General features: G+C 48.6%; 1 protein-coding gene across 3 annotated transcripts in view; it reads left to right on the forward strand.

The window, feature by feature from the left end:
* Nucleotides 1–2,729: 2,729 nt before the first annotated feature.
* The window catches only part of SAMD12 (sterile alpha motif domain containing 12), a 281,125-nt gene continuing 258,861 nt past the window's right edge, over nt 2,730–24,993 (forward strand). For all 3 annotated transcript variants that reach the window (XM_038745178.1, XM_038745175.1, XM_038745176.1), the window contains exon 1: nt 2,730–2,809. In XM_038745178.1, coding sequence (XP_038601106.1) covers nt 2,797–2,809 — 13 coding nt within the window. In that variant the 5' untranslated portion in view covers nt 2,730–2,796. The remainder of the gene's footprint in view (nt 2,810–24,993) is intronic.

Consider the following 24,993-nt stretch of genomic DNA (forward strand, 5'->3'; position numbering starts at 1 on the left):
CTGTCTCCCACCTTCTAGACTGTGAGCCTGTTGTTGGGTAGGTATTGTCTCTATCTGTTACCGAATTGTACATTCATTCATTCATTCATTCAATCGTATTTATTGAGCGCTTACTGTGTGCAGAGCACTGTACTTTCCAAGCACCTAGTACAGTGCTGGCTCAGTGGAGAGAGCACGAATTTGGGAGTCAGAGGTCGTGGGTTCATAATCCCTGCTCTGCCACTTACAATAATAATAATAATGGCATTTAAGAGCTTACTATGTGCAAAGCACTGTTCTAAGCATTGATCAGCCGTGTGTTCTAAGCACTGATCAAGGCCCTGCTGAGAGCTCACCTCCTCCAGGAGGCCTTCCCAGACTGAGCCCCTTCCTTCCTCTCCCCCTCGTCCCCCTCTCCATCCCCCCATCTTACCTCCTTCCCTTCTCCACAGCACCTGTATATATGTATATATGGTTGTACATATTTATTACTCTATTTATTTTACTTGTACATTTCTATCCTATTTATTTTATTTTGTTGGTATGTTTGATTTTGTTCTCTGTCTCCCCCTTTTAGACTGTGAGCCCACTGTTGGGTAGGGACTGTCTCTATGTGTTGCCAATTTGTACTTCCCAAGGGCTTAGTACAGTGCTCTGCACATTGTAAGCGCTCAATAAATACGATTGATTGATTGATTGATTGACTTTGGGAAGTCACTTAACTCCTCTGTACCTCAGTTACCTCATCTGGAAAATGGGGATTAAGACTGTGAGCCCCATGTGGGACAACCTGTTTACCTTGTATTTACCCAGCGCTTAAAACAGTGCTTGACACATAGTAAGCGCTTAACGAACACCAAAATTATTTTCTAGACCGTGAGCCTGTTGTTGGGTAGGGATTGTCTCTATCATCTGTTGCTAAATTGTACTTTCCAAGCGCTTAGTACAGTGCTCTGCACACAGTAAGCACTTACAGTGTGGCTCAGTGGAAAGAGTCCGGGCTTGGGAGTCAGAGGTCATGGGTTCTAATGCCGGCTCCGCCACTTGTCAGCTGTGTGACTTTGGGCAAATCACTTCACTTCTCTGTGACTCAGTTCCCTCATCTGTAAAATGGGGATTGTGAGTCCCACGTGGGACAACCTGATTACCTTGTACTCTTTCCAGCGCTTAGAACAGTGCTTGGCACATAGTAAGCGCTTAACAAATACTATTATCATTATTAATAAACACGATTGAATGAATGTTCTGTGCACAGTAAGCGCTCAATAAATGCGATTGAAAGGATGCTCGGCACACAGTAAGCGCTCAATAAATACGATTGAAAAAAATGTTCTGCGCACAGTCAGTGCTCAATAGCTACTATTGAAAGAATGAATGGATGAAAGAATGAATTTGCTTGGATCCACCCTAGCGCTTGGTCCAGTGCCTGGCACCTAGTAAGGGCTTAACCAATCGCATTATTATTAATGATTTATTTCCAGCAAGGCTGGAGGGCGGTGGGTATGGGGGAAGGGGGTGGTGGGCTTCGGGCCCTACCTGTCCCCTTCTGCTGGGGGGGGGGGGGGATAGAGAGAGAGAGAGAGAGGGGGGGGGGGGGAGAGAGAGGGGGGAGAGAGAAAGAGAGAGAGAGAGGAAGGAAGGGAGGGAGAGAGGGAGAGAAAGAGGGGGGAGAGAGAGAAGGATTGAGAGGGAGAGGGAGAGATGGGGGCGAGAGAAGGATTGAGAGGGAGAGGGAGAGATGGGGGCGAGAGAAGGATTGAGAGGGAGAGGGAGGGAGGGGGAGAGAGAAGGATTGAGAGGGAGAGGGAGAGAGAGAGGAAGGGAGGGAGGGAGAGAGAGGGAGAGAGAGGGAGAGAACGAGGGGGGAGAGAGAAGGATTGAGAGGGAGAGGGAGAGATGGGGGAGGCGAGAGAAGGATTGAGAGGGATAGGGGGAGAGGGAGAGGGAGAGAAGGATTGAGAGGGATAGGGAGAGATAGGGAGAGAGAGGAAGGGAGGGAGAGAGAGGGAGAGAACGAGGAGGGAGAGAGAAGGATTGAGAGGGAGAGGGAGAGATGGGGGGCGGTGAGAGAAGGATTGAGAGGGATAGGGAGAGGGAGAGAAGGATTGAGAGGGATAGGGAGAGATGGGGGGGAGAGAGAAGGACTGAGAGGGAGAGGGAGGGAGGGGGAGAGAGAAGGATTGAGAGGGAGAGAGAGAGAAGGATTGAGAGGGAGAGGGAGAGAAGGGGGGAGGAGGGAGGGAGAGGGAGAGAGAAGGATTGAGAGGGATAGGGAGAGAGAGGGGGAGAGAGAAGGATGGAGAGGGAGAGGGTGAGGGAGAGAGAAGGGTTGAGAGGGATAGGGGGAGGGAGAGAGGGAGAGGAGAGAGGGAGGGAGAGAGAGGGGGGGGAGGGAGAGGGAGAGAAGGGAGGGAGAGAGAGGGAGAGCAGGGAGGGAGAGAGAGACGGGGGAGGGAAAGGGAGGGGCAGGGCGGGGGAGGGAGAGCTAGCGCCCCGCCGCGTTGCATCGCGGGAGTTGTAGTTGTGGCGCGGCTGTCCCGGCCTCGGCGGCCGTGGCAGCGCCCCCTGGCGGCGGGGTGCTGGGCGCTGGGCCGCGGACTACAAGTCCCAGCCTGCCGTGCGGCGGCGGTCCGGGCCCGGGCCCGGGCCCGGGCCAGGGGGCGGGGCCTCCGCTCGGGAGGCTTCGGCTGCTGGTTCGGGGGGCAGCGGGGCATCACCACCGCCGGGGGCACGGGCATCATCACCACCGGCATCACCACCGGCGGGGGCACGGGCACCGGCACCGAGCGATGCGGCTGCCGGGGCGGCGCTGACAGGATGGCGGTGGAAGGTATAAGGCCCCCGTCCCGGCCGGCCGGTGCCCCCCCCCCCGGTGCCCCCCGCCGGTGCCCTCCCCGGGCACGGCACCGGCTGCGCCCAGGCCGGGCCCCCTCCGCCCCTTGCCATCGGGCGGCCGGACGGGGCCGCGCCCGGCCGGCCTGCCCTCCTGCCTCCCCTCCCTCCCTCCCTGCCCCCGGCGGCGTCTGACCCCGAGCCCCGGACCCTCCTCCTCCTCCTCCTCCTCCTCCTCCTCCTGCTGCTGGTCTGTGCCCCGGGCTTTCCGTGCCCCCCTGCCCCCTCCTCCTCCCGGTCCTCCTGGCTTTCCCCGCCGCCTCCTCCCCCTGGTCACCCGGGCTTTCCCTGCCGCCGCCACCTCCTCCCGGTCCTCCGGGCTTTCCGTGCTCCCCTGCCTCTTCCTGGTCCTCCGGGCTTTCCCTGCCGCCGCCTCCTCCTGCCGGTCCTCCGGGCTTTCCCTGCCGCCGCCGCCTCCTCCTCCTGATCCCCCGGGCTTTCCCTGCTCCCCTGCCCCTTCCTCCTCCTGGTCCTCCGGGCTTTCCCTGCCGCCTCCTCCTTCTGATCCCCCGGGCTTTCCCTGCTCCCCTGCCGCCGCCTCCTCCTGGTCCTCCGGGCTTTCCTCGCTCCCCTCTTGCCGCCTCCTCCTCCTGATCCCCCGGGCTTTTCCCGACTCCTCCTCCTCGTCCTCCGGGCTTTCCCCACTCCCCTACCACCTCCTCCTCATAATAATAATAATAATGATGGCATTTATTAAGCACTTACTCTGTGCCAAGCACTGTTCTAAGCGCTGGGAAGGTTACAAGGTGATCAGGTTGTCCCAAGGGGGGCTCACAGTCTTCATCCCCATTTTCCAGATGAGGGAACTGAGGCCCAGAGAAGTGAAGTGACTCGCCCAAAGTCACCCAGCTGACAACTGGCGGAAGGGGGATTTGAACCCTTGACCTCTGACTCCAAAGCCCGGGCTCTTTCCACTGAGCCATGCTGTCTCCTCCGCCTGGTGCCCCGTGCTTTCCCTGGTCCCCTGCCCCCTCCTCCTCCTCCTCCTCCTCCTCCTTCTGGTCCCTGGGCTCTCCCTGCTTCCTTGCCGCCTCTTCCTCCTGGTCCTCCGGGCTTTACCTGCCCCCTACCTCCTCCTCCATCTGGTCCCCCGGGCTTTCCCTTGTCCCCTGCCCTCCTCTCCCTCCTTCTGATCCCCCAGGATCTCCCTGCTTCCTTGCCACCTCCTCCTCTTGGTCCTCCAGGCTTCCCCCACTCCCCTGCCCCTTCCTCCTGCTCCCCACAGGCTCTCTTCCCCCTTCTCCCCCTTCCTTCTCCATCACCCTGACTTCATTCATTCATTCAATCGTATTTATTGAGCGCTTACTGTGTGCAGAGCACTGGACTAAGCGCTTGGGAAGTCCAAGTTGGCAACATACAGAGACGGTCCCTACCCAACAGCGGGCTCGCAGTCTAGAACGGGGAGACGGACAACAAAACAAAACATATTAACAAAATAAAATAAATAGAATAAATATGTACAGATAAAATAGAGTAATAAATCCATACAAACATATTCATATTCAATCGTATTAATTGAGCGCTTACTGTGTGCAGAGCACTGTATTAAGCACTTGGGAAGTATAAGTTGGCAACATATAGAGACGCTCCCTACCCAACAGTGGGCTCACAGTCTAGAAGGGGGAGACAGACAACAAAACATATTAACAAAATAATATGAATAGAATAAATATGTACAAATAAAATAGAGTGATAAATACATACAAACATACATATTCCTATTCAATCATATTTATTAAGCGCTTACTGTGTGCGAGCACTGTACTAAGCGCTTGGAAAGTACAAGTTGGCAACATATAGAGACGGTCCCTACCCAACACTGGGCTCACAGTCTAGAAGGGGGAGACAGAGAACAAAACCAAACATATTAACAAAATAAATAGAATAAATATGTACAAATAAAATAGAGTAATAAATACATGCAAACATATATACAGGTGCTGTGGGGAGGGGAAGGAGGTAAGGCGGGGGGGGTGGGGAGGGGGTGTCAAGCACTGTTCTAAGCACTGAAGCAGATACAAGTTATTCAGGTCAGACATAGTCGCTGTCTCACCAAGGGCTCACAGTCTCAAACCCCATTTTTCAGATGAGGGAACTGTGGCCCAGGGAAGTGAAGTAACTTGCCCCAGGTCACACAGCAGACAAGTGGCGGAGTCATTCCATTCATTCAGTCGTATTTATTGAGCGCTTACTGTGTGCAGGGCACTGCACTAAGCGCTTGGGAAGTACAAGTCGGCAACATGTAGAGACGGTCCCTACCCAACAGTGGGCTCACAGTCTAAAAGGGGGAGACAGGCAACAAAAAACTCGTGGACAGGTGTCAAGTCATCAGAATAAATAGAGATAAAGCTAGAATAAAGCTAGCCTGCATCAGCCTTCTCTCTGATCTCCCATCCTCGTGTCTCTCTCCACTTCAATCCATACTTCATGCTGCTGCCCGGATTATCTTTGTCCAGAAACGCTCTGGGCATATCACTCCCCTCCTCAAAAATCTCCAGTGGCTACCAATCAATCTGCGCATCAGGCAGAAACTCCTCACCCTGGGCTTCAAGGCTGTCCATCCCCTCGCCCCCTCCTACCTCACCTCCCTTCTCTCCTTCTCCAGCCCACCCTGCACCCTCCGCTCCTCTGCCGCGAATCTCCTCACCGTACCTCGCTCTCGCCTGTCCCGCCATCGACCCCCGGCCCACGTCATCCCCCGGGCCTGGAATGCCCTCCCTCTGCCCCTCCGCCAAGCTAGCTCTCTTCCTGCCTTCAAGGCCCTGCTGAGAGCTCACCTCCTCCAGGAGGCCTTCCCAGACTGAGCCCCTTCCTTCCTCTCCCCCCTCGCCCCCCTCTCCATCCCCCCCATCTTACCTCCTTCCCTTCCCCACAGCACCTGTATATATGTATATATGTTTGTACATATTTATTACTCTATTTTACTTGTACATATCTAGTCTATTTAGTTTATTTTGTTAGTATGTTTGGTTTTGTTCTCTGTCTCCCCCTTTTAGACTGTGAGCCCACTGTTGGGTAGGGACTGTCTCTATATGTTGCCAATTTGTACTTCCCAAGCGCTTAGTACAGTGCCCTGCACATAGTAAGCGCTCAATAAATACGATTGATGATGATGATGATGATGCCCATCATTAACAAAATAAATGGAATAGTAAATATATACAAGTAAAATAAATAGAGTAATAAGAGTCCTTCTGTCTCCCAGGCCCGGGCTCAATCCACTAGGCCATGCTCCTCTCCTTCTGTGGGACACTGTGGGTTTCCCGGGCCCAGCCGGGCAGCAGGCCCGAACTCCATGCTCCAGATGTGATCTGTTCCCCATGGGCAGTCCCCTGGGACTTATTCCCCTGGGGAGCGAAGAGGGAAACCTGCTTCCCTGGGAATTATCAACCCTTCCCTTAGACTATGAGCTCCCGGGTGGGATCAGGACTGTGGGCGATCTGCTTATCTCATACCTGTGACAGTGTTTAGTTCAAAGCCCTTAACAAATATCACTGTTATTATTATTCTCATCATTACACTTGCTTGGATCGTTTATCTACAAAAAATCGTACTGCGCACATCTTCCCCGTTCCTCAAAACATCTTCCTCACTCTTAAAATAACCCCGTCGACGGTATCAAGGCGAAATTCCTCACTATCGGCTTTAAGGCACTCGATCAGCTCTCTCCCTCCCACTTACCGTCATTCCTCTCCCACTGCAACTTAACCCACACACTTCACTCCTCTAGCATCGGCCTACTTACTGTGCCTCGATCCCGTCTCTCTCGCCGACGACCCCTCGCTCATGTCCTCTCTCCTGTCTGGAACTTCCGCCTCTTTTATATCCACCAGACCATCACTCTGCCCATCTTCCAAGCCTCACTAAGGTCGTATCTCCTCCAGGAAACCCTTCCCTGACTATAACCTCATGTCCCCACCCTATTTTGCCTCCCTTCTGTGTCGCCCATCACAGAAGTGTGTACCCCCTAAGCACCCCATCCCCTGCAGAATGCTTACGGTCATCAGTATTTCCTGGGTACTTGAGAGACTGCCATATATATAGAAGACATGGTCCGTGGTCCATGGTCCCCCTTTTCCTCTCCTCCTCCTCCTCCTCATCATCAATCGTATTTATTGAGCGCTTACTGTGTGCAGAGCACTGTACTAAGCGCTTGGGAAGTTCAAGTTGGCAACATAACAGAGACAGTCCCTACCCAACAGTGGGCTCACAGTCTAAAAGCCTCTCCTCCTCCCCATCCCCCCCACCCTACCTCCTTCCCCTCCCCACAGCACCTGTATATATGTTTGTACAGATTTATTACTCTATTTTACTTGTACATATTTACTATTCTATTTTTTTTAATGATGTACATGTAGCTTTATCTCTATTCTGATGACTTGACACCTGTCCACATGTTTTGTTTTGTTGTCTGTCTCCCCCTTCTAGACTGTGAGCCTGTTGTTGGATAGGGACCGTCTCTATATGTTGCCAACTTGCACTTTCCAAGTGCTTAGTACAGTGCTCTGCACACAGTAAGCGCTCAATACATACGATTGAATGAATGAATGAAGTGTTTTGGGGAGTTTAGCATCTAATTGGGCAAACAGGCAGAAACAGATGTGAGTAAATAATGATGGCGTTTAAGCGCTTACTATGTGCAAAGCACTGTTCTAAGCACTGGGGAGGATACAGGGTGATCAGGTTGTCCCACTTGGGGCTCACAGTCTTAATCCCTGTTTTACAGATGAGGTAACTGAGGCACAGAGAAGTGAAGTGACTTGCCCAAAGTCACACAGCTGACAAGTGGCGGAGCGGGGATTGGAACCCATGACCTCTGATTCCAAAACCTGGGCTCTTTCCACTGAGCCATGCTGCTTCTGTAAGCAGCGTGGAAAGCTTGGGAAGCTTCTCATATTATAGATATTATAAGTTCATTGTGGGCATGAGGGAAAACAGCTGTGACCGGTCATCTCCAAAGTAGACCCAAATATAAATTAACCGGTGGAATAGAAAAATCGATAATAATAATAATAGTAGTACTTGTGGTATTTGTTAAGCGCTTATTATGCGCCAGGTACTGTAGTAGGCACAAGTGTAGCGGGAAGCCAGTGGGATGGCCTAGTTGGAACAGCGGGGTTAGTTGGTGCACATTTCCTTTGGAGGAGTTGGGATTTCAGGAGGGCTTTAAAGGGTAGAGAGGAGCAGGGTCTGGTGGAGTTAAGGGGGAGGGAGTTCCAGGCTGAGGGAGGGATTTTTTTTTAATGGCATCTATTAAGTGCTTACTGTGTGCAAAGCACTGTTCTAAGCATTGGATTTACAATGGGCCAGAGATGGGAGAGTCACAGGGAAAGAAGAGTTAGAAGATCAGCGCGAGGGGAGCAAAGAGCAACTATAGTTAGGAAAGAGTGAGCTGGCCAGCTCCTTGAGTTCAGTCAATCAAAAAACTGATATTTATTCAGCACTTACTATGTGCAGCGCACTGTACCAAGCACCTGCGAGAATACAACAGAATTAATAGTCAAGAGTTTCTGTTTGATAAACAGGGAAATGGATAGCGTTTGGGGGTTCTGAAGAGCAGAGTGATATGTTCTGGTCAGCATTTTAGGAAGATGATTTATTCATTCAGTCGTATTTATTGAGCACCTACTGTGTGCAGAGCACTGTAGTAAGTGCATGGGAGAGTACAGTATAACAAGCAGGTACATTTCCTGCCCACAGTGAGTTTACAGTCTAGATGAGGAGGTAGATATTAACATAAATAAATAAGATCCGGACAACAGCTGGTAGCTTAGACTGATGCGGGAAGAGGCTGGAGGCAATGAGACCCGTAAGGGAGGCTCCAGTGGGAGCGTTCAGCAGAAGGTGACAAGCTCTTGGATCCAGGTGATGGTTGGTAATCGTGGTGACAGCTAGAAGAGTGGAAAAGAAGGAGAGCATCTGGGAAATATTGGAGCGGAAACATCTGCAGAGTTTAGACAGAGGTTGGATGCAGGAGATCTGTTCCCGTAACTCCAGGGTTGTGAAGTTCTAGGGCAGGGAATGTGGTATTATTTTATGATATTTGTTAAGAGCTTATTGTGTGCCAGGCATTGTTCTAAGCAATGGGGTAGATACAAGGTATTCAGTTTGGAACAGTCCGTGTTCTACATGGGACTCACGGTCTTATTCCCCATTTTTTACAGATGAGGGAACTGAGGCACAGAGAAGTTAAAGCGATTTGCCCAAGTCACACAGCAGACAAGTGGCGGAGCTGGGCCCGGAGCCCAGGCCCTTCTGATTCCCAAGCCCGTGTTCTATCTACTACATCATGCAGTTTCTCCTACGGACTGTGAGCTCGTGATGGGCAGGGACTGTCACTGTTTATTGTAGTGTACTTTCCAAGCGCTTAGTATCGTGCTCTGCACACGGTAAGCGCACAGTAAATACGATTGAATGAATGAGTAGAATAGTGCTTGGCACATAGTAGGCACTTAAGTACTATTCTGTGTATTTTGTCAATGATGTGCATCTAGCGTTATTTCTATTTATTCTGTTGACTTGACACCTGTCCACATGTTTTGTTTTGTTCTCTGTCTCCCCCTTCTATTCATTCAATCGTATTTATTGAGCGCTTAACGTGTGCAGAGCACTGTAGACTGGGAGCCCGTTATTGGGTAGGGACCGTCTCTATATGTTGCCAACTTGTACTTCCCAAGCACTTAGTACAGTGCTCACAGTAAGTGCTCAATAAATACGATTGAATGAAATACCATTATTATTATTATGTGGTAGTGGTGCTGACTGTGATGGAGAAGTAGGTGAATTCGCTTCAGAAATAAAGATAAGGAGTTCAGTTTTTGCCTTATTTAGTTAAGATTTGAGGAGGTCACTAGTCAATCAATGAGTAGTATTTATTGAGTGCTTACTGTGTGCAGAGCATTGAACTAAGCGCTTGGAATAGTACAATACAACAAAGTCGGAAGAGACTCTCCCTGCCCCCAGAGAGCCTACAGCCTTGAGGGGAAGACAGGCGTTAATATAAATAAATTACGGATATGTACGTAAGCGTTGTGGGGATAAGGGCAGGGTGAATATCTAGACTGTGAGCCCGCTGTTGGGTAGGGACTGTCTCTATGTGTTGCCGACTTGTACTTCCCAAGCGCTTAGTACAATGCTCTGCACACAGTAAGTGCTCAATAAATACGATTGATTGATTGATCAAGTGCCTAAAGTGAACAGATCTAACTGCATAGGTAACATAAAAGGGAGAGATTGTAGGGGAAAAGGGGGTTTAATCAGGGAAAGCCTCGTGGGGGAGGCGTGATTTCAGAAAGACTTTGAAAGTGTGGAGAGTGGTGGTCTGGCATATATAGAGGGGAAGGGAGTTTCAGGTTAGACGGAGGTTGTGGGCAAAGGGTTGGCGGTGAGATAGCAAGATGGTGCCCAGCGAGCCAGCTGGCACTGAGGGGCAAAGTATGCGGGGCTGGGTTCCAGCGCTTAGAACAGTGCTTTGCACATAGTAAGCGCTTAATAAATGCTATCATTATTATTATTATTAGTAGTAAGTCAGCAAGGTGAGATAGGAGGGGACAAGGAGATTGAAAGCCAGTCATAAGGGGTTTCTGTTTGATGGGCAAACACTGGAGGTTCTTGGGAGTGGGGAGACATGGACTGAACTTTTTTTTGTTTGTTTTTTTTTTTTTTTTTTTTTTTTAGAAAAATGATCCAGGCAAAAGAGTGAATTGTGGATTGAAGTGGTGAGAGACGGGAGCAACAAAGTCAGGAAAGAGGCCGATGCCTCTCTTCCTTGGCTCGCTTTCCCTCCTGGGTCATCTGTTGACTTGGATGTAACCTTTGGGAATTTGATATTTGCCCCATCCTCAACCCCACAACACTTACGTACCTATCTATAAATTATATATTGTTCATATTAATATCTGTCTCCTCTTTTAGACTCTAAGCTCTGTGGACAGGGAATGTGTCCACCAACTCAGTAATGTTGTACTGTCCCAAGTGCTCGGGAATAATAATAATGATGAAATTTATTAAGCGCTTACTATGTGCAAAGCACTGTTCTAAGCGCTGGGGAGGTTACAAGGTAATCAGGTTGTCCCAAGCGGGGCTCACAGTCTTAATCCCCATTTTATAGATGAGGTAACTGAGGCCCAGAGAAGTGAAGTGACTTGCCCAAAGTCACACAGCTGACAAGTGGCGGAGCCGGGATTTGAACCCACGCCCTCTGACTCCAAAGCCCGGGCTCTTTCCACTGAGCCATGCTGCTGTGCTCTGCACACAGTAAGCCCCAAATAAATAACCACTGATGATGAGGATGATGTGGAGCTGAATGGGCAACCCCTGGAGGTTCTTGAGGAGTGGGAAAACAAGGACTGAACTTTTTGTAGAAAAATGATCTGGGCAGCAGAGTGAAGCATGGATTGGAGTGGGGAGAAACAGGACGTGGGGAGGTCAGTGAGGAAGCTGATGCATTAGTTAAGGTGCGATATGATAAGTGCTTAGAACAGCATAGAGCATTCATTCATTCAGTCCTATTTATTGAGCACTTACTGTGTGCAGAGCACTGTACTAAGCACTAGGGAAGTACAAATGGGCAACATATAGAGACAGTCCCTATCCAACAATGGGCTCACAGTCTAGAAGCAGTTTGGATAGAGAGGAAAGGGTGGATTTTAGCGATGTTGCGAAGGTAGAACTGACAGGATTTAGTGACAGATTGAATATGTGGGTTGTGTGAGGGAGATGAGTCGAGGATAATGCCAAGGTTACGGGCTCGTGAAATAGGGAGGAGAGTGATGTTGTCTACAATGATGGGAAAGACAGGGAGAACACGGGACTTGGATGGGAAGCCGAGGAGTTCTGTTTTGGACATGTTTAGCTCGATGTGTCAGTGGGACATCCAGGTAGAGATGTCCCGAAGGCAGGAGGAAATGTGAGATTGCAGAGGAGACACATCAGGGCTGCAGATGCAGATTTGGGAATCATTCTCATAGAGGTGGTAATTGAAGCCATGGGAGTGAATGAGTTCTTCAAGGGAGTGGGTGTAGATGGAGAATAGTCAGTCAGTCAATCGTTCATTCATTCAGTCGTATTTATTGAGCGCTTACTGTGTGCAGAGCACTGTACTAAGAGCTTTGGGAAGTACAAATCGGCAACATATAGAGACGGTCCCTAAAAAAAAAAAAATCTGGCTGGTGGTTCCAGGCAACATAATATGTTTAGTTCCTTTCAGTCTTCGTCCCCACACTTCTTTCCTTCTTCCTTCCTCCCCTTCCGTGCAGAATATTGCCTTCTGGTTATCGCTGTTATCCGTGTACTCCTTGTAGCCTTGTACCCTTAGGGAAAAGCCTGGCCTGGTAGAAAGAACACAAGCCCGGGAATCAGAGAACCTGGGTTCTAATCCCGGCTATGCCACTTCTCTGCCCTGTGACCTTGGCCAAGTCACTTAACTTTTCAGTGTCAAGTTTTCCTCAACTGTAAAATGGGGATTCAGTACCTGTTCTCCCTCCTATTTGGTCCGTGAACCCCATGTGGGACAGGGACCATGTCCGACCTATTTAACTTGGATCTACCCCAGTGCTTAGAACAGTCCTTGACACATAGTAAGGGTTTAACAAAATATAATGATTATTATTATTACTCCTATCGCTATGTCTGTTTGGGCATATAGCAGTGTCACTGCTGGTAAGAGTCTGTCCCTTCTGTTATATGTTGCCAGGTCACCCAGTAAGGTGCTGTTGATGATAATGATGTTGAGTGCTGTTGACGATAACGATGATGATGATGATGATGATGATGATGATGATGTCGGGCCCAGCACCTGTCTGGGGTGAGCCCTGCCTCCCAGCGTGGGCCTTTCAGACACCAAGGGTCAATCAATCAATCAATCAATCGTATTTATTGAGTGCTTACTCTGTGCAGAACATTGTACTAAGCGCTTGGGAAGTACAAGTCGGCAACACATAGAGACAGTCTCTACCCAACAGTGGGCTCACAGTCTGGAAGGGGGAGACAGAGAACAAAACCAAACATACTAACAAAATAAAATAAATAGAATAGATATGTACAAGTAAGATAAATAAATAGAGTAATAAATATCTACAAACATATATACATACATACAGGTGCTGTGGGGAAGGGAAGGAGGAAAGATGGGAGAGATAGAGAGGGGGGACGAGGGGGAGAGGAAGGAAGGGGCTCAGTCTGGAAAGGCCTCCTGGAGGAGGTGAGCTCTCAGTAGGGCCTTGAAGGGAGGAAGAGAGCTAGCTTGGCGGATGGGCAAATCTTGTTGGTGCTGCCTGAATCAGGAGGAGAAGAAGCAGGAACTGGGTAATCGGAGTGCCCACTGAACACCGAGTCTCCAAGTAGTGTCCCTTCCTGCCTTAGCGTTAATGATAACAGCCCTCAGATGGGCAGGAGCAGGAATGCTGGGGGAGAAGCCAAGGCCGACGGCAGCTTTCACCATCGGTCATGGAGTTGGCTGGAGGATGCTCCCATCATTCTGTAAAGTCTCCAAAGAAGAGATCTCTGCCCCAAAGAAGGCATTGAGAAGTGGCCAACTTTGCCACCAGCTCTCTCCTCCTTCTCCCCCTTTCTCTCCCTCGTCCTCTCCTCCTTCTTTTCCTTTTTGTTCTTACCTCTCCTCTCCCTTTCCCAACTGGCCCTCTTCAGTCCTTCCAAGCCAGTAATCCCTCCTGCCTCCAGCTCACCAGCCGTGCTCTTCCCTGTGCCAGGAACTCGTTCTCCCAGCAGATCTGCCAGATCACCTTAGAGAAGCAGTGTGGCCTAGTGGACAAAGCCCGGGCCTGGAAGTTAGAAGGACCTGGGTTCTAATCCCCGCTCTACCACCTGTCTGCTGTGTGACTTTATACTGGATCTACCAATATGTCCAGTGTAAAAGTATGCTGTATTTATATTAATGTCTGTCTCTGCTTCTAGATCGTAAGGTCATTGTGGGTAGGGAATGTGTCTGTTGGTTGTTGTATTGTACTGTCCCAATTGCTTAGTACAGTGCTCTGCGCACAATAGACTCTCAATAAATGCAATTGGATGAATGTTTGTGACCTTGGGCAAGTCACTTTACTCCTCTGTGCCTGTTACCTCATAAGCAAAATGGAGATTATAATAATAATAATAATAATGGCATTTATTAAGCGCTTACTATGTGCAAAGCACTGTTCTAAGCGCTGGGAGGTTACAAAGTCCCTTCTAGACCATGAGCCCACTGTTGGGTAGGGACCATCTCTATGTGTTGCCAACTTGTACTTCCCAAGCACTTAGTACAGTGCTCTGCACACAGTAAGCGCTCAATAAATATGATTGAATGAATGAATGAACAGAGTGATCAGGTTGTCCCACGGGGGGCTCACAGTCTTAATCCCCATTTTACAGATGAGGTAACTGAGACACAGAGAAGTGAAGTGATTTGCCCAAAGTCACACAGCTGACAATTGGCGGAACCGGTATTTGAACCCATGACCTCTGACTCCAAAGTCTATGCTCTTTCCACTGAGCCACGCTGCGTCTTAAGACTGTGAGCCCACATGGGACAGGGACTTTGTCCAACTGGATTTGCTTAGGTGTGCTTAATACAGTTCCTGGCACATAGTAAGTGCTAAACAAATACCACCATTATTATAATCTCTCTCCGACAACTTCTAAGCATCCTGGAAAGGTACTTCTTCCACGAAGCCTCCCTGACTAACCTCCTCTCTCTGGACATGTCATCCTGCTCACTGCTAACATGAATCTCTTTTAATCTGTTTATTTGATTTTCTTTCTTTTTATTTTTGTCACAGATCCATACTCTCACTCCTGTTAATAATAGTAATAATACTTGTGGTGTTTAAGTGCTTACTCTGTGCCGAGCACTGAACTAAACACTGGAGTAGATATAAGATAATCAGGCCAGACATAGTCCCTGTGCCAAGTGGGCCTCACGGCCTAAGTAGGAGAACAGGTAAATTGAATCCCCATTTTACAGATGAGGAAATGGAGCCCAGGGAAGTTGAGACTTGTCCAAGTGTTAAAAACCCAGGTATTCTGATTCCCAGATCTGTGCTCTTTATGGTATGTTTGCGGTTTGTATCTGCCTGCCTTCCCCATTAGATTGTAAGCTCCTCAGGGGCAGGGACTGTGTCTCTGACTTCTTTCATAGAGTCCCAAACAGCTCGTTCTGTGCTCTGGTTATGGTAGGTTTTCTAAAAACAGCAGTGCTGATATTCCTTTTATGAAGATGGTTTCTTTTGTCTTAACACTTTGCCTCAGGGTCCTAGGAACATTTAGGGACATCTACTTAGAGGACAGAAATAGGCTATGGCCAGCCTTCCCCTTTATCATTGGTGTCTGCGTCCAGGCTAGGGAAAGGAAAAAAAGAAACAAACCAGAAAAGATCCCTTCTGACTATGAGCCAGGATAGTGTCAGAGAGGGAGCTGGGCTCTCTGGGGAAATCTTGGCCCACAGAATCAGAATCCGGAGGTGAAGAGGGAGGTGGCTTAGTCAGGATTTCTCCAGAACCAGGTTTCATTGTTCTCCCAATTCTCCCCTTTAGAAATCAGAAATACCCTTGGATTCTGGGTTGCTCCTTCCCTCAGGACCCCCGGGGTTTTAATACCACAGGGCCAGGGTGACCTCCTGACTCCTTCTTGAGAGTTTTTTGGGGGGTTTGTGAGACTTTGGAGGAATAAGCCTTGCAAAATATTTCTCGAGATTGCAACATATTCTGCCTGACTGACTTTCCCCTTTGCAAGTCTGGGCGCCCTGAGGAGGGCGAAGCTCTCCAGCTGCTGAGGGAAAGAATCATTCCAGGGCTATTGGACAATGCCTCGAGCAGAAAGAAGGGCGAGAAGGGCAAGGAGAAAGGGAGCAGGTGGCTTCCTCAGTCCCTTGGGAGGGAGAGGTGTAGGAAAGAGGCCGGGAGAAAAGCGGAGGTGAAAAATGGAGTGTTTAACAATAAGAGGCCTTCCCCTACTAACCTCATTTCTTTTTCTCCCACTCCCTCCTGCACCGTTCTTGCACTTGGATTTGTACCCCTCCCTCAGCCCCACAGCATTTATTTATATGGCCCTACTTTATTTGCATTCATGTCTGTCTTCCCCTTTGGGCAGGGAACCTGTCTGCCAATTCTGTTATTTTGTACTCTCCCAACTTCTTAGTACAATACTCTGCACCTAATAATAATACTAATAATAATTGTGGTATCTAAGTGCTTACTGTGTGCCGGGCACTGTACTAAGTGCTGGAATGGATACAAGCAAATCAGGTCGGACAGAGACCCTGTCCCATACGGGGCTCACGGTCTTAGTCTCCATTTTACAGATGAGATAACTGAAGTGCAAAGAAGTTGTGACATAGCAGACAAGTGGCGGAGCCTGGATTAGAACCCAGGTCCTTCTGACTCCTAGGCCTACGTTTACCCAGTAGGCCGTGCAGTGAACACTCAAAACATATGACTATGTTGCCAACTTGTACTTCCCAAGCGCTTAGTGCAGTGCTCTGCACACAGTAAGCGCTCAATAAATACGATTGAATGAATGAATGAATAATGAGAATGGAAACTTCAGATCAGAAGGCAACAGATCCAGGAGAGGGATGTGTCAAGGAGGCTTAAATGGGCAGAAGGATGGGAAAAGGGAGGCAAGCAGATACAGTTCCTCCTTCTAGCCCTTAGGTGAGCCATAAATCTGACCCCAGATTCAGGAAACCTGCAAGCACTCCTACCAACCATTTCATGCATTCAGTAAGGGGCCAGCTACATTTATGGGGAATGTTTCATCTGTTCATTCTCCCCCTCTTGACTGCAAACTCATTGTGGACAGGGAATGTGCCCACTAATTCTGCTGTATTGTACTCTCCCAAGCACTTAGCACAATTCCTTTCACATAGTAAATGCTCAGTAAATACCACTGATAGACTGATCAATCAGTAGCTTTGGTTGAACATCTCCTGGGTGCAGATAGCCACTGAAGAAAGTAAAGAAGTTTGTGTTCCAAAAGTAGCCACTGAAGAAAGTAAAGAAGTTTGTGTTCCAAAAGTAGCAATAGTAATAATTGTGATACACGTTGAGTGCTTTCTGTGTGTTAAGCACTGGAGTATCAATCAATCAATCGTATTTATTGAGCACTTACTGTGTGCAGAACACTGTACTAAGCGCTTGGGAAGTACAAGTTCGCAACATATAGAGATGGTCCCTACCCAGCAGCGGCTTCACAGTCTAGAAGGGGGAGACTTAATCCCCATTTTACAGATGAGGGAACTGAGGCCCAGAGAAGTGAAGTGACTTACCCAAAGTCACCCAGCTGACAAGTGGTGGAGCCGGGATTCGAACCCAGGACCTCTGACTCCAAAGCCCGTGCTCTTTCCACTGAGCCACGGTGCTTCTCTGCAGATATAAGATGAGCAGGTTGGACACAATCCCTTTGCCACAAGGGGCTCAGAATCTAAGGGGAAGGTAGTAGCAGCAGCAGCAGCATGGCTTAGTGGTTAGAGCACGGGCGCCTGGAAGTCAGAAGAACATGGGTTCTAATTCCGGCTCCGCCACAAGCCTGCTGTGTGACCTTGGGCAATTCGCTTAACTTCTCTTTGCTTTGGTTACCTCATCTGTAAAATGGGGATGAGTGTGATCCCTACGTGGGACTGGGACTGTGCCCAACTTGGTTATCTTGTATCTACCCCAGCGCTTAGAACAGTGCTTGGCACATAGTAAATGCATAACAAGTACCATTATTATTATTATTATTACAAGTATTTAATCCCCATTTTACAGATGAGGAAACTGAGGCACCACAAGGTTTAGTGATTTGCCTGACGTCACACAGCAGGCAAGCGGCAGAACCAAATTAGTACCCAGGTCCTCTTGCGTCCAGGCCTGTGCTCTCTCCGTTAGGCCACACGGCTTCTCAGTAGTACTTATTAATAGCATTTATTAATTTCCCATTTCAGGGAAAAGTGGTGGATTCAAGGGACTCTGATTATCTTTGCTTGGAGAGACCCATTGGTTCTCACCCCGAGGTCTATCCCGGGCTGGGCTGTGACAGTACAGATGACCATTTTGGCACCGCAGACCTTCAGCCCAGCTGCAGAATCCATCCTGGGAGTGATGGTGTAAGATTGACACCGGCCATTTGGGGCTTTCCCTTCCCCTGCTCCAAGTCTGCCGTCATCCCACTGTCATCCGAATGCATAACTAAAAGCATCATTTAAAAGCATAACTCCTCCACTAAGCCTTCTTTAATAATAATAATTAGTATAATAATGATGATGATTATTATTATCATAATGATAGTGATAATTATGGCACTTCTTAATCACTATGTGCCAAGCACTGTTCTAAGCGTTGAGGTAGATACAAGTTTAACAGGTTGGACAACAGTCCCTGTCCCACATTGGGCTCATAGTCTTAATCCCTGTTTTTTACAGGTGAGGTAACTGAGGCACAGAGAAGTGAAGTGAATCGCCCAAGGTCACACAGCAGACCCGTGGCAAAGTCGGGACTAGAACCCAGATCCTTCTGATTCTCAGGCCTGTGCTCTATCCACTAAGTCATGCTGCTTCTCCAATGATGACCTTGTCTTGTTTTTCATGTGTCCCTTTCCACCGAACCTCCTTTGGGATGGTAAGCATGGGGAGTGCCTAATAATTAGGTTGGTTGGGTTGATTGACTCTCAGGACCTCTGACCCAGACGAGCTCCTTCAGTGATTCAAGCTGACCCGGTTCCTGCCACATTCCCTAACCATGTTCCTTCAGTCAGTCACATTTACCTCCTCATACCCGTTTGCTCTTCACCAAAATGGAAACTGTCATAAGTTCCTCATTCTTCACTGTAGAGGATGGGAGAAAAAGATTTGCCAAGTATGTAATCAATCAGCCATATTTACTGAGCTCTTAAAGTGTGCGGATCACTGTACTAAGCTCCTGGGAGAGCCTTGTCTTATGCTGTCGAGTCAATCAATCAATCAGTCAATCGTATTTATTGAGTGCTTACTGTGTGCAGAGCACGGTACTAAGCGCTTGGGAAGTACAAGTTGGCGAGTCGTTTCCGACCATAGCGACACCTCGGACACCTCTCTCCCAGAACGCCCCACTCTCCATCCGCTGTCGTTCTGGTAGTTAGCCACAGGGTTTTCATCATCATCATCAATCGTATTTATTGAGCGCTTACTATGTGCAGAGCACTGTACTAAGCGCTTGGGAAGTACAAATTGGCAACATATAGAGACAGTCCCTACCCAGCAGTGGGCTCACAGTCTGGTTCACCATTGCCGTTCCGTGCAGTAAAGTCTCCGTGCTCGACTCTCTCCCATGCTGCTGCTGCCCAGCACGGGTGAGTTTTGACTTGTCGCAGATTGCCTGCCACTCGCTAGCCACTGCCCAAGCTAGGAATGGGAATGGGTATCCCTCTGCTTGACTCTGAAGAGAGAAGGAGAGTATGAGGAGGCAGTGAGGGCTACTGAAAAAATGTGGAACTGATCATCAAGGGACCTGAGTTTTAATCTGTCTGCCTACTGGCCCGCCATGTGATCGTGGGAGAGTCCCAAGTGGTGCTTGCCCTCCACCGCTCTCTCTGTCCCCTAAATCAGGAGCTCCTGCTCTTCCCCACCCCCAAACCAGGAGCTCCTGCTCTCTGCTACTCCTCTATCCCCAAATCATGAGCACCTGCTCTCCCCCACCCCTAAACCAGGAGTGCCTGCTCTCCACCATTCATTCATTCATTCATTCTGTTGTATTTATTGAGCATTTACCGTGTGCAGGGCACTGTACCAAGCACTTGGAAAGCAGAACCACTCTCCCCCATCCCCAAATCAGGAGCGCCTGCTTTTTCCCACCCTCAAACCAGGAGTGCCTGCTCTCTGTGGTTCTTTCCTGCCCCCAAGCCAGGAGCATCTCAGAAGCTGCGTGGCTCAGTGGAAAGAGCACGGGCTTTGGAGTCAGAGGTCATGGGTTCAAATCCCGGTTCTGCCAGTTGTCAGCTGTGTGACTTTGGGCAAGTCACTTCTCTGGGCCTCAGTTCCCTCATCTGTAAAATGGGGATTAAGACTGTGAGCCCCCCGTGGGGCAACCTGATCACCTTGTATCTCCCCAGCGCTTAGAACAGTGCTTTGCACATAGTAAGCGCCTAACAAATACCATCATTATTATTATTATTCCCCACCCCCAGACCAGGAGTGCCTGCTCTCTGCCACTTCCCCTCCCTGAGACCACAAACATCTGCTCTCCTCAACCCCCAAACTAGGAGCTCCTGCTCTCTACCACTTCCCCACCCCCAAATCAGAAGTACTTGCTCTTCCACCTCCCCCAAACCGGGAGCTTCTGTTCTCCGCCACTCTCCCGCCCCCAAACCAGGAACTCCTGCTCCCCACCAGTCTCCCACCCGCAAAAAATGAGTGCCTGCTCATCACCCCCAAACCAGGGGTCCCTGCTCTCCACCGCTTTCCTGCCCCTCAAATCATGAGCACCCGCCTTCCCCCCTGAAAACCTGCTCCACCACTCTTCTGAGCACCCGCCTTCCCCCACCCCTAAACCTGCTCCACCACTCTTCTGCCCCCTCCAAATCACAAGCATCTGCTTTCCCCGCCCTCTGACTCCTGAACCAGGAACACCTGCTCTTTTGCTGCTTTCCCTGCCCCAAAACCAGGAGCTCTTGTTCTCCTCTGCTCCCCGAACCCCAGACCCAGGAGTGCCTGCTCATTCGCACACTGGCCCCTCATTCATTCATTAAGTTCTTTTTATTGAGTGCTTACCATAATAATAATAATAATAATGACATTTTATCAAGCGCTTACTATGTGCAAAGCACCGTTCTAAGCGCTGGGGAGGTTACAAGGTGATCAGGTTGTCCCATGGTGGGGGGGCTCATAGTCTTCATCCCCATTTTACTGATGAGGTAACTGAGGCCCAGAGAAGTTAAGTGGCTTGCCCAAAGTCACACAGCTAGACTGTGAGCCCACTGTTGGGTAGGGACTGTCTCTTTATGTTGCCAACTTATACTTCCCAAGTGCTTAGGACAGTGCTCTTCACACAGTAAGTGCTCAATAAATACGATTGAATGAATGAATGAATGAATGAAAGTGGTGGAGGCGTGACTTGAACCCATGACCTCTGACTTCAAAGCCCGGGCTCTTTCCACTTAGCCATGCTGCTTCTCTGATGTGAAGTGAATGTGAGTGTAGGGGGGAAGGAGGGGGGAGTGCTGTGCAGAGCACTGTACTAAGTGCTTAGAGAAGCACAGTGGCTTAGTGGAAAGCGCTCAGGTTTAGGAGTCAGAGGTCATGGGTTCTAATTCCGCCTCTTCCACTTGTCAGCTGTGTGACTTTGGGCAAGTCACTTAACTTCTCAGTGCCTGTTACCTCATCTGTAAAATGGGAATTAAGACTGTGAGCCCCGCGTGGGACAACCTTGTATCTATACCAGTGCTTGGCACATAGGAAGCGCTTAGCAAAAACCATCATTATTATTATTATTACCCCTCCCCTCACCCCACAGCACTTCTATGTGTACCCATTTATTAATGAGAGAAGCAGCTTGGCTCGGTGGAAAGAGCACAGGCTGGGAGTCAGAGGTCATGGGGTCGAATCCTAACTCTGCCACTTAGCTGTGTGACCTTGGACAAGTCACTTAACTTCTCTGTGCCTCAGTTGCCTCATCTGTAAAATAGGGATTAAGAATGTGAACCCCAGGTGGGACAACCTGATCACCTTGTATCCCCCCCCAGTGCTTAGAACAGTGCTTCACACATAGTAAGCGCTTAACAAATACCATCATTTTACAATACAAAAATAAACAGACACATTCCCTGCCCACAACGAGCATACAGTCTCCCTATTCTGATTCAAATTTGTTTTAACTACATTTGTTGACTGTATTATGATTTTGGTTAGGTTCATATGGCTTGGCCACCCCTGGATTATAGGTTTAGCCAACATGGGCATATATGTTACCGGAGCAGACATTGCTTCATCCATACTTAACCATATCATCAATTGTATTTATTGAGCGCTTACTATGTGCAGAGCACTGTATATTTGAAACTTTTAGAAATTTGATTAGTTCCAAGTTAGTTTTAAGGCTGTAAGTAAGGGGTGGATCATCCAGAACTTATGGAAGAGAAGTACTCCATATTATTATTATCCCTTTAATATGGAAAGTTTCTTTTAATCAACCAGTGGTATTTGTTGAGTACCTACTGTGTGCTGAGCATTGTGTAAGTGTTGGGAGAGTGCCCAAGACAGAAAGGAAAGCACAGGGGCCCTGCCTTCAGGGAGTTTTACACACAGTGAGCACTGAATACATACTGTTGATTTGAAGGATTGAATGAATTCATTCATTCATTGTCGTATTTATTGAGCGCTCAGTGTGTGCAGAGCACTGTACTAAGCGCTTGGGAAGTACAAGTTAGCAACCTGTAGAGACGGTCCCTACCCAACAGCGGGCTCACAGTCTAGAAGGGGGAGACAGGCAACAAAACAAAACATGTGGACAGGTGTCAAGTCATCAGAACAAATAGAATTAAAGCTAAATGCACATCATTAACAAAATAGAATAGTGAATATGCACAGGTAAAATAAATAGAGTAATAAATCTGTACAAACGTATATACAGGTGCTGTGGGGAGGGGAAGGAGGTAGGGCGGGGTGAGGGGGATGGGGAGGATGAATTAAGTTGTCAGTGGTTTTTCCCCACTCTGACAATGAGGAACTCTCTAAAATATTAGGTGGGTTTATCTCAGAGGAACGAGAAGATGTACAGGATGACATCCAGCCTCCAAAGATGCACCCTTGATAGCAGGTTCATTTTACAGAAAGTTTCATCTTGAGCAATATAGTTGTGTCATTTGTTTCGCCGCAGAATCTTTTCCTAATGTGGGGAGAGAGTGCTCTGCTGCACTGCCCTTAAGTGGGGTGCTTGGTGGTGACTAACTAAGGGTGTTCATTCATTCATTCAGTCGTATTTATTGAGCGCTTACTGTGTGCAGAGCACTGTACTAAGCGCTTGGGAAGTACAAGTTGGCATGTGTGTGTGTGTGTGTTTGGGTGGGGGTGCGGGTGAGATGCAGGGATTAGGAAGCCCCCTCCCCTCAGGCAAATGGAGTTCGCACAGGCGCTTAATACGATTGAATGAATTCCTTAAAAAAGTGTGTGTGTGTGTGTGTGTGTGTATGTGTGTGTGTTTTAGAGAAATGAAAGTGAACACTTCCTACAGGGTTTCCTGGGGAATGCTTCTCAGTGGAGGAGCCCCGAGAAGTCAATCAATCAGTCGTAGTTATTGAGAATTTACAATGTGCAGAGCATGGTATTAAGCACTTGGGACAGTATAATACAACAGAATTACCAGACATGTTCCATGCCCATAACGAGCCTACAGTCCAGAGGGGGTGACAGACATTAATATGAATAAAGGAGTAATCTGAAATTCATGAAAATCCATCCAAGGTTCTGCTGCCATCCCTTGCCCTTTCCTTGCTCCCTTCTTTCCACTCTGAGTTTTCTGCCTCCTGGAACAGCTGAGTGTGGATTCTGGCCCTCGCCAGACTGGCCCGTTCATTCATTCATTCATTCAGTCGTATTTATTGAGCGCTTACTGTGTGCAGAGCACTGTACTAAGCGCTTGGGAAGTAAAGTTGGCCTGTTGTCAGAGAACTGTATCTCTGCTGCTTCCCGGCATATTTATCATCACTTAATTACTGAATAGCCCAGGACTCTCAGTTGCTGCACAGCATTAGGAGGAAAATGACTCTTTCCAATCAATCAGTCAGTCAACCTGTGGTGTTTATTGGACACTTACTGTGAGCGGAGGAATGTACTAAGCATTTGGGAGAATATGTAAGCTCCTTGTGGGCAGAGATCGTGTGTACCAAGTCTGTTGTAATCCGTGGTGCTTATTGAGTACTTACTGTGTGCAGAGCACTGTACTCAGTGATCTGTCACTGCCCAGGGCTGGTGGAACCTGGTTTTTTTTATTATTTTTATGGTATTTGTTAAGCACTTACTATGGGCCAAGGAACTGTACTAAGTGCTGGGGTAGAGTCAAGCTAGTCAGGTTGGACGCGGTCTGTGCCCTACGTGAGTCTCACAGTCTTAATCCCCCAGAGGAGGTAACTGAGGCGAAGTAAAGTGACTTGCCCAAGGTTAAACAGCAGACAAGTGACAGAGGTAGGATTAGAACCCAGATCCTTCTGACTCCCAGGCACATGTTTTGTCTGTTAGGTCATGTTGCTTCCCAAGGGTGACCTCAACCAGTGTGGTAATGTCTTGTCTTATCTCCGGTCCATAGCGACACCATGGGCACATCACTCCCAATATGCCCCACTTCCATCTGCCGTCATTCTGGTAGTGAATCCACAGAGTTTTCTTGGTAAAAACCCAGAAGTGGTTTACCATTGCCTCCTTCCATGCAGTAAACTTGAGTCTCTGCCCTCATCTCTCTTCCATGCCACCGCTGCCCAGCACGGGTGACTTTTGACTTGTAGCAGATTGCCTGCCACTAGCTAGCCACTGACCGAGCTAGGGATGGGATGGATATGCCTCTGCTTGACTCTCCCTCCCACAGTTGAGACTGGTCCCCCTCTCCATCCCCCCCATCTTACCTCCTTCCCTTCCCCACAGCACCTGTGTATATGTATATATGTTTGTACGTATTTATTACTCTATTTATTTATTTATTTATTTTACTTGTACGTATCTATTCTATTTATTTTATTCTTTTAGTATGTTTGGTTTTGTTCTCTGTCTCCCCCTTTTAGACTGTGAGCCCCCTGTTGGGTAGGGACTGTCTCTATATGTTGCCAATTTGTACTTCCCAAGCGCTTAGTACAGTGCTCTGCACATAGTAAGCGCTCAATAAATGCGATTGATGATGATGATAGTAAGCGCTCAATAAATACGATTGATGATGATGATGGTAGAGTACTGGAAACTCCCCAGGTGTGACCCTGAGAGGGGAGTGTGGTAATGGTATTCATTCATTCATTCATTCATTCATTCAATCATATTTATTGAGCGCTTACTGTGTGAAGGGCACTGTACTAAGCGCTTGGGAAGTACAAGTCAGCAACATATAGAGACGGTCCCTACCCCACAACGGGCTCACGGTCTAGAAGGGGGAGACAGACAACAAAACAAAACATGGAGACAGGAGTAACTGCTCCTCT

This window comes from Tachyglossus aculeatus, chromosome 4 (assembly GCF_015852505.1).
Source record: "Tachyglossus aculeatus isolate mTacAcu1 chromosome 4, mTacAcu1.pri, whole genome shotgun sequence".
Lineage (NCBI taxonomy): Eukaryota > Metazoa > Chordata > Mammalia > Monotremata > Tachyglossidae > Tachyglossus > Tachyglossus aculeatus.